At 36.6% G+C, this 10,468-nt stretch overlaps 1 protein-coding gene across 2 annotated transcripts; it reads right to left on the bottom strand.

Moving 5' to 3' along the window:
• Positions 1 to 6,121: 6,121 nt before the first annotated feature.
• Positions 6,122 to 9,143, bottom strand: LOC137837330 (myb-related protein 2). Of its 2 annotated transcripts, none has more exons than XM_068646310.2 (7): positions 8,712 to 9,143; positions 8,338 to 8,548; positions 8,179 to 8,255; positions 7,766 to 7,823; positions 7,566 to 7,638; positions 7,384 to 7,453; positions 6,122 to 7,042 (listed from the first exon to the last, which is right to left on the bottom strand). In XM_068646310.2, exons 2-7 carry the CDS (start codon positions 8,543 to 8,545, stop codon positions 6,290 to 6,292), a joined length of 1,239 nt encoding a protein of 412 aa, XP_068502411.1. In that variant the 5' UTR covers positions 8,546 to 8,548; positions 8,712 to 9,143; the 3' UTR covers positions 6,122 to 6,289. The 2 variants fall into 2 exon arrangements, with proteins under 2 accessions (XP_068502411.1, XP_068502412.1); XM_068646311.2 differs by having other exon boundaries at positions 6,122 to 7,039; positions 8,712 to 9,139.
• Positions 9,144 to 10,468: the final 1,325 nt, after the last annotated feature.

The following is a 10,468-nucleotide window of genomic DNA, read 5'->3' as shown; positions in this document are numbered from 1 at the left end:
TTTATTATTATCCACTGGGTGCTTTATATACATGACGGAAAAAGGAAAATAGAAAAAACAAACTACATATATTTCTTTTATGCAGAGCTACTCTATATTAAGAATTTAATAGCCCCCCACAAGCTCTTTGATATATATCCATCAAACTGACCTTGGATATTGCTGTTGCAAACATCCCCTGTTCAAGAGCTTTAGTAAAAACATCTGCCACTTGTTGATTGCTACAAATGGGAAGCAACTGATCAAGTTTGAATTGAAGTTTTTCCCAAATAACGTGACAGTCTATTTTTATGTGTTTAGTTCTCTCATGAAAGCTTGGGTTGTAGGCAATGTAGCTTGCAGACTGGTTGTCACAATAAATAACTGTAGGTGTCTCAGTTTTTATTCTGAAACAGTGGATTGATTCTTGGATTTCCAACTGATTAAAGATGAACCAAGAAACACACAAAACTCAGTTGTAGATCTTCTAGTTTGAGAGCAGGTTGCCAGGCCGAATCACAAAAGCCCTTCAGTTGTAAGTTGGAGTGGTTGGGAAAGAACAAACCTTGTTCAGGTGCTCCCTTAATATATCTTAGTATGCGGTGAGCATCACTGTGATGTTCCAATGTGTGTGCATGCATGAATTGACTTAAGAACTGTACGACATAGTTAATGTCTGGTCTTGTATTGGTAAGGTATATCAGTCTTCCAACAAGTCTTTGGTAGGAAGTGATATCTTCTAAAGGACTACCTTTATTGAACATATTCTTCATATTTTAACCATTAGTGTGGAACATTGTTTGGTTGCAAGAAGACCAGAATCAGACATAATATCAAGAGCATATTTGCATTGTGTAACATGTATACCGTCCTTGGTTCTAGCAACTTCCAAACCGAGGAAAAATTTCAAATCCCCTAGGTCTTTCACTTTGAAAGTTTTATCCAATAGTTGGGTTACTTCTGTTATTTCAGAGATGGAGTTGTCTGTAAGAATTATATCATCCACATATACTAATAATGTAGTAAAATTATTTTCAGTTATCTTTATAAATAGTTAGTGATCAAAAGTAGATTGTAAAAAACCAATGCTTTTAAGAAAGGGAGAAAGTTTGGCAAACCATTGCCTACTTACTTGTTTGAGACCCTATAAGGATTTTGTAAGTTTGCAAACACGTCCAGCTTTAACTTTGATCTCGTGGTAGCATATAAACTTCCTCGTTGAGTTCTCCACGAAGGAAAGCGTTATTAACATCCAATTGCTTTAAATACCAGTTTTTGTGTGGTTGCATTAACTAAAAGCATTCTTACAGTGGTTAGTTTAGCAACATGAGAACATGTATCTAAATAATCAAATCCCTCTAACTAAGTATAACCCTTGGCAACAAGTCTTGCCTTATAGCGTTCTATGTCTCCTTTGGCATTGTATTTTATTTTATAAACCCACTTACATCCAATGGGTCTCTTTCTATGGGGAATTTCATTTAGCTTCTGTGTTCTGTTCTGTTCTGTTCCAAAGCTTTTATTTATTTCCTCATGGCATCACACCATTCTGGCTTTATGATGGCTTCATTGAAACTTTAAGGATCTTGATTAGAGAGCATATTTGATTCTATGAACCTATTGAAACCATTAATCTCAGATATGTAGCCACTTGACATTTCTCCCCTACTACTAGCACCTTTTCTTTCCCTTCTACTTCTAATGACATTAAAGTCCCCACAGATACACCAGACCAATACCTGAGACACCGCTTTAATGTTGGTGAGTTCCTCCCAAAGCAGCTTCTTATCCCTTAAGGTACAAGTAGAGTAGACGTTCACGATAACACACCTTTGTGTAGTCTTAAGGTGCTGGCCAGTAACAATAATAAATCCCTTACCCATGACATGACTTTCGTAACAGAAAGCTTCTTTGTGCCACATAGACAACAAGCTTCCTCCTCCATTATCTCCTTCATTATGAATCCACCCTATTTTATTATCCCCCCACAAAGCAAAGCATCTGGAATCAGAGAGAATAGTTGTTTTCGTTTCTTGCAGACATTCAAATTTTGTCCCATCACTTGCAATTAATTGTTTCATATATCTAGCCTTAGTCCCTCCCCCCAAACCTCTTATATTCAAGTTAACAATCAACATAGATAACCCTTTGTGGCACCCTCCTCAAACTTCTTCACAAACTCGTCATCTCTCGCTTCCATACAGTGGTATTCCTGCACTACCTCTTCTTCGTCTCCTTGACAAACTAGTCCCATATTTTTTTCCCAACTCCCATAAAATTGGTGGCTCCTCCATAATTTCTGGCTGCCGAAAACGAGAATTGCAGTTATTTATATCCCCATCAGAGATGGTTGCTGCAAGGGACCCAACTTTGTATGATAACGAGTTCCTTGCCTGGATGGACCTTGCTCTTATTCTAATTGACCTTCGCGGATGGGTGCTAGGTTCTCCTACTTCCCACATCCCTTTCGTCATACGTCGGCATGGTGGGGACCCCTGCTCACTTCCTCCAACTGAGACTTCATCCGTTATTTTTTCCGGCATGCGGCTTGGGCCGTGGCTATGCTCCGATTGTCGCACCTCCTGTGAATCTGCCCGGGTTCCAGAGCCTACACTTCTCTTGTCCACCTCACGCCACAACGCACGACCCATGGGTGAGTGCTCTCCAACTCCCTCTTCCTCTTGGGCTAGAGAGTAATCTCGCCCATTGCTATATTGGGCCGTCAGACTTCCTTTTTGGCCCAACTCTACATTGGGTGCACATAGAGAATTGCTAAATTCCACCTCCATCACTAGCTTGGCCATGTCATCCACTTGGTAGAGTTTATTACAGGCTAGTACTGACCCGTGGAAGAGGGTGCTCAGAAGCGCAACTTCTTCTGATGACTTGTGGGACACCCTTTCCTTAAGTGTGAGTCCCTCCTCATCTAATCTCTAACATTCAGTAGACCTTGATTTAGGTTCCTTAGCTACCAACCAATTTGTCGTACACTCTTTCTAATTACCTTCACCGGACACCTGTCCTCCAATTAGCTCACCTTCCACCACCGCCTCCCCTTCGATCACCTCCTCCTCACAGTTTCTCACTGAGCAAGCGGATTCCTCAACATACGTCTCCGACGAGGAGATACTGTCCAAGGAGCCAAGCCCATCATAGCAACACCTGCATCGACCTCTGCATTCGCAAGAGGTTTCTTCCTCAATGAGAATATTGTATACTTGGCCATTGATTCTCACACCTTTCGCCAATCTTACATTGTGATTTTTCTGTACCCTGACTTGGAGTCTAGCATACTCAAGATTTTCCCATAGCAGGGTAGAGTTATCAATGGACACTAACGATGCCTTTTCGCCCACCACTTTGGAGAAACAGTCTTTACTCCAGAGGGTGATAGGAATGTCATAGCATCTTACCCACACAAATTTATGGCCTGCTACATGATTTTCCGTCCATGGGTCAATCCTGTCGAAAACACTATCAAACCATTCCTTGTTAAGCTTTATTAGTTCCTCCAAGCTCTCCCCTACCCTTGGTGTGAACATAGCCAGCTTGTCTCCCAAGAAGTGTACCTTAATCATGCTCATACCACCTTTCAGAAATTCTTCTTCTAACTGTTCGAAGTCCAACTCTTCATTGAACTGACCAATCGCACTGGACTTCATCCATGGTAGAATCACCTTTTGTGTTGAAATAATCGGTCCCTTCCATTCCTGCTGAGAACCTCCTTTAACTATTTCAGCAAAGGATTTATTCCCTTTTTTTTTCACCCAAACCTCATTCCTCCTTACCCTCCCTTTACCCCCCTGCCCTTCAAAACCCCACTTTCTTAGCCCTGCCAGCGATTCCGACGTTGGTTTCTTGTTTGCCCTTAGTGACACCCCACTAGCATTGGGTTCAAATCTCCGATACTTCGGAATGTTTACATAGAGCTTCATATCCCCTATATAGATTTGGTCTAACTCCTTCTCCAACCTTACCGCATTTCCCACATCAAAGAAACGGACAAACCCAAAACGCCTTCCCCATTTATTTAGTCTTCGAGCAATGAACACTTCTTTCATTCTTGCCCACTTTCGGAACACCTTGTGCATGTCCAGTTCTCCACACCCGTTCGGGAAATTTGAGAAGAAGAAGGTTGTGTGATTAGACTTAGGCTTCAAGCCGGCGTCAAGGCCGCCGTGTCTCTGTGCCGGACGAGCATCCCATCCCTCTCCCCTTCCCATCCCTAAAGTGGTTGAGACTTACATACTTACTTACTTACTTATTCTGATATGATGTCACTTAATATGTTTTTCAACTGTTTACCTACTTTACTCATTGCTTTAGTTGCTAGTTATGACAGAAAGTACATTGCTTACCATTATTTTGGTATCGATTTATTCCTACACCTTGCGATTTCGATCCTCCATTATAATGCATTTTCCGGCTTTCTTCACTACTTGAAGTATTTAATAATATTTTTCTATTTACCATTGCATTCGCGGTAAATTGATGTTCCTATTTAATAACGAGAGAAAAACCGTAGTTGACACTTGGTAGTGCTCCATGAGTATGATTTGTGTCTTAACAGTAGCATAGCTATCATTAAAACCCTTCAAAAAACACAACACAACACGTGCATAAGGATTCTAGCTTCTCCCATAAGGATTTTAATTCTGTAAAGAATTCAGTAACATTGCGTTCCCCTTGCCTTATTGAATGAATCTCGTGCAAAAGATCTGAAATCCTAAAATGGTCATCTTTTGAGAACCTTTTGCGTAAATCTTCCCACAATTCTCTTGTGTTTTCAATGTAGACAATACATTAGGCTATTTGAGTATTTACTGTCTTCGTTATCCAAGATATCACCATCATGTACATCTTTTCCAAACTTCATGTAAAGATGAATCAGATTGAGGTACGGGATGCTTCCGTTAACAAATTTGTGCTTATTCTTCGAAAGAAGTGCTCTTTTCACGAGAAAGGAGTGGGAAAGAGAAAACAGAGGAAGAGGAAAAGTAAAAGCAAAAAAATTGAATACTTTATTATTATTCACCGGATACTTTATATACCGGATAAAAAAAAAACTACATATATTGCTTTTATGCATAACTACTCTATATTAAGAATTTAAAATAGAGAATTTTATTTCTAAAGTAATGATTCCAGAAAAGATTTCTAGTATCTTACAACTCACATTTGTAATGATAACGATATTCTTTTAACTTAACAAAATATTTTCTCCGGACAACCATCTCAAAAAATTAAAACAAGAGCATTATATCAAGCACCTTTCAAGTTAATCACAACTAGAATAGAAATTGTGTATTTTGTATTAGGAATTTATATTTGTTTCTATGGTAATATAATTAGAGATTTTATTTGGACATTATTTGCTATTCTTCGACTAATTCGATTCCAATTGCATGAACTTAATAATTGGATGAGTCTAATAGTTTAGGTTTATAATATAAATAGGTATTTGTTGACTTTTTCAAGAAGTTTGGACTATTTTGAAATAGAAGCTTATGTTTTTGAGTTTTTCTCTATATTCTTTTGAAGATTTATCAATTTGATTGTTGTGTTTTCTTCGTTTCCTATCTCCTTTCCAATTTTAAATATTTTTTATTGTTGGTGAAAATTGTCGAAAATGGTCTTTCTCACTAATTTTTAATTAGAAGTTTATCAGAAATTTAAGAAAAGAATTGTTATGACATGTACCTCTGCAGTAAAACAATTTCCAGTTGATCTCTAGTGCAACCTAATATCCGGTTTGCTCCTGAAGATTAACACAACAGTCCATTAAACTCATTCTGATGAAGACCTACGAAGTGTATCCATCAATGAAGGACTAATCACAAGTTTCAAGAGTAATGAGAGTGAAAAGGAAAATGAAATTAAACATGTAAAAGAGGCTACAAAAGAAAGTTTCTGACAGATAAAAGTTATCAAACTAAATATTATGAGAAAAAATTTCACTATTTTATTCCAACAACAATCACATGTAAGTTAATGTTGGTGACAAAGAAACAGACTTTTACTGCTTATTTTTTAATCATTTCAGTTCTGAAATAATCTTTGAACTCTTAAATTAAGATCATACATGTAAAGGGTCATATTGTATACTCTACTGGCTTTTGATTGATGTAGTGCATGCAGTCTATTGGATATAACAAATTATTCTATTCATCTCAGTTATTGTCAATGGGTTGCAATTGGCATGTGCCAAAACTAGTTCCAAGTTACTCCCCAAGAATGAAAACTCATGGAGTAGGAACTCAGCATGAAATCTTCTTAGCTTTTCATGTCCAAATTTTACATACTAAAAGTCCTAGCAATTCCAGCTGAAACCATTCAAATCAAACTGTTGGCAGTGGGAAGAAGCATCATTAGCATCATGGGAATTCAGATCTAGTTTCACTTCAAAGTTTGCAAGTCTATAGTCTGTAGAAATCTTCTCATGGTTCAATTTAACTGCCATTCTCTCCGTTTCAGTGCTGTCTCTTACCTTCCAGCCTTCTTCCTTTGAAAGAGTTGTTCTCCCAAATTTTTCCTCTTCTAGAACACCAACATTCATGGATAAGAGGCTTGAGGGCCTTTCTTGTAAAAAATCTCCCTTCACCACTTTACTATCACTTGTTGAGGAAAGAAACATCATATTCTCCTTCACTTCTTCACTCAATGTGAGACCAGGCTTTAAATGCACTGACTCTTCCACACAACCTTTCGAAACTGAAAATGGAGGTCCATTGTAGGCTATCAGATTCAGGCTCATGTTATGTGTTTCTCTGTTTCTTTGAGATTCCTCACTATAGGTCAAGAAACTACCCATTGAACAGTCAGTGGCCTGGCCCTCTTGTGTTTGATGAGGCCACAGGCCCTGTAATTCTTTTAGTTCTGAAAATTTAGTGTCTAGACTTTGAGAGGATACTCTTGATGCCAGTTCAGATAATTGAACTTTGGCAGCTTCAACTCCCTCAGCACCTAAATTTTGTCTTCCTAGTGTTTCTTGTGCCTTTTCCAACACTGCCTGAAGGTACTTTCCTTGTGCCTCTATTCTTAGCTGCAAGTGCCGCTGTACCTGCTTAAAGAGTGAAGAAAGAGAATCAGAATAGAAACAATTTACAAACTCCAATGTATACTGAAAACAGAAAAAATTGGATTCTGTGAAATATTTGATCTTATAGCAAAAGTTTTGAGACCAGTGAACAGATGCAAGACTCAAAGAATAAGTCTTGTAACAGTGGTTCAGATGAAATTACTGTTCAGATTCATGAGTTTTCATTTTCATTATGCAGGTATTTATATTTTACTTCGGCATAAAATCTTACATTCAAAGTAGAAGTGGCGACTACAAAAGTTTTCTGGCTTATTTTGTAATTTATTAATATACATTAAATATAAAAGTTCAAAGATGTTCTATACCTCAAGCTGCTCATGCAGTCTTCTTTGGACTTCAATTTGCATCTGTAACGCATCATTTATTTCTGAATTTCTGGATTGAGGACTTATTATTGTTAGTGTTGCTTCCCATTGCAGAGAATTCATTTTTAACAATGGAAACTTGATGACAGAACATAATGATGGAAACTGGAAACTGTTCTTACTTGTTTGTCTGTAGGCCTATGCTTAAATGTTTCATTTGAATTCCACTTGCTTCTGACATTCTGCCTGTTGCTTCTGTGGTTGATGCCGGTAAGATAAATTCATTTTCAAATTATATGATTAGTAAAAGATAGGTCCTGTGTAGTTCATAGTATTCAAATAAAAATACATGGAAAACACATTAAAAGAGAAGTTCTCTCACCAATTTTATTATTGCCAGTATTGGTTTGTCCATGCATATTTTTACTGATTCTGTACTTCTGCCATGGAGAAAGAGAAATTAATAGCTAAAGACAAATACATATGCACTAACAAGTTAATTAATGCAAATCATTTGAACACTGTCTCCCCAAAAATATCCAGTGACTAGAACAAGGTTTTGTGTCATTGAAATTTAATTTGGTTACAAAAGTTAATTGGTCCACCAGTTAAAACAAAAGAGTGAGCAAGTTCTGCAATATAAGTAGCATTTTTGTCTTGGTGTTTTCTTTAACTATCTGAATTTCAGTCTTTACAAAACATTATCATAATTGTACTGGTAATTTAAATATATAATATCACCAAAACTAAATAAAAATTATCTTAATTATTCTGGTAATTGGAATAATATGTTACCTGTAGATGACTCTTTAAGTGGTAGAGAGTAAGTCCAGGAATCCCCATCAGTTTCAAAACTGTTTTTGGTGTAGCTTCTGCAAAGCAAGAGTAATCAATATTAGCTTCAAAATTATAGATTTCTGATTCAAAATCTGTTTATCATTTTCATTGACTCACTGTCTGCTCCTCCAAGTTGATTGACTGCTTCTATGAACCGTTCATGAAGATCTGGTGTCCATTTTAGTCTAGGCTTAGCATCAGTTGAGAGAACAAGTCCTGAATCACCAGTCCCATTGCCTCCTTGCATAATCATATGCCTCTCAGTGGGGCTGTTCATCCTTAAAGCATGCATGTTTCTAGGTTGTTGCTGCTGCTGATAGTACATTATCTTTCAAGCAAAAAAAATGATCTTATTACTCTATATAGATGCACAAGAAAATATTTAAAGGGCAACCAATTAGACTCGAACACGACTTTGACAAGGCAACAACTTTACTGTTGTTCAGAGGCTTGTCCTCAAAATTTTATAATGTTTAAAATCATATATTTACCTGTTATGTACTACTCCTTCTGGAGCCAAACAGCTGACCCTATAAATAAAGTGAAATATGATTGTCCTGTAATCTTGAAGAGCACTTCTTTGGTGTTTCAACTCAAATATGTGAAAGTTTCTACAACTGCTCTTGCATGTCTTTTTTCTCCTTGACAAGATCTGCACAAGCCTTGGTTGTACTCAATGATGTCCTTATAAAGAAAATGCCCTTAGGAAAGTGGCCTTGTGAGGCATAGAATCTTGGACAGAAGCAACTCAAAACTGAACTTGATCCAATATATTTCGCAGCTTCTTGAAAAGAGCTGTTATTCTTCCTACTTTCTTCTTTGTGGGCTCTCTTCAGTTCTACTTTTGATTTGGAGAAAGCACTTGTCCATTGGAATTGTGTGCATTATACTTTGTGAGACACCTCACCTCACACGTTGCATTTGGTATCAAAATTGACCCATCAATTTATATGAGTATGCACCTGCATTTGTTTTTGTCCCACTGGCAAATGCAGGAATCATATTCCAAAAGTTTAGAGAAGAATTCTGTGACTTGAATTATAGAATCAACTTTTCCTTTTTCCTTGAAAGCATCAGAAACCACTCTTCTTCCCCTATGTTTTTCAAGAAATATTCTTGGCTTCCAACTCCTTAGTCCTTTTCACTAGCATAGGTAATTGAGACAATTTAGAGTAGATGAATTTATCTAGCAATTTCTTCAATAATGCCAATGAGGATTGGCTGAATTTAATCTACATTGGAGACTGTAGCTCATCATCACTTGTGACTTCTTTAATATAAATTAATACATCAATAAAAAGAGTAATAACTAACAGAGAATATTGTGTTTTGTTCGAAAAACAAAAGGGTAAGTTCTGCATATGGTTAGTGTGAACCAATAAGAAAACATGGCAGTTAAGAATTTTAAAGTATTTATAGTAAAACTCAACAAACTTGTTATACATCTCAATTTGTTATTGAAAGGTAAATTTCTTTATAAATACTAATAGAGAAAGTTTACTTAAACAAATATAAAATCTACATACATTGTCGGTGTATGTGAATGGATAGACTATCTTCTATTAAGAATTTTTTTTAATCATATGTCGCCTTTCAATAGAAAAGTTAAAAATTTTGCTTTTTATAAACTTGAGAGAGATTAAAATGTAGAATTAGTTATACTAGGTGTTAATATACACTCACATCATTTTGGAGAGGAAAATTTATACATATTCACCTTGACTTCAATTTATAAGCAATGTGAAAGTATATTAACCGTACCAGTACCAGAACACTGTGAAAGTGTGAAAGTATAGAAAACAATATTGTAATTGGAAAACTTTGAAATAGATATGTTGCAGATACATTCAAGAAAAAGTATTATAATGGAGAGATGCTTTTCTTCAAGTCCTTTGATTTTATTTTTTTTAAAGAAAGGAACAGAATAAGAACACATTCTGTTTTGTCTTGTCTGGTAAGTTTGGTGCTTATGTGACCAATAGAGAATAAACTTAAAAAACAAGAGGATGTAGAAGTATTCATGCTGCCGGCTTTGCCTTGACGAATCCTAAGTTGCTGGGACCATATGACAAGACAAAAGACTAGTGACTAGTGAGTGTACTTTGGTTCCTTTATAATTGCCTTTGATTTAGAACACTTGCAAGCAGTGGAGTGGAACACTTGTCTTTAAGTGGTTGGAGTTGCATATTCTCTTAAGAATCTATGCATATACACATATCTTTAACAGAAATACTAGGATCACACTCTT

This window comes from Phaseolus vulgaris, chromosome 4 (genome assembly GCF_051622355.1).
Source record: "Phaseolus vulgaris cultivar YP4 chromosome 4, ASM5162235v1, whole genome shotgun sequence".
In the NCBI taxonomy this organism is placed as follows: domain Eukaryota; kingdom Viridiplantae; phylum Streptophyta; class Magnoliopsida; order Fabales; family Fabaceae; genus Phaseolus; species Phaseolus vulgaris.
Note: the sequence above shows the minus strand (reverse complement) of the source record. Positions and strands in the feature narration are given on the sequence as shown.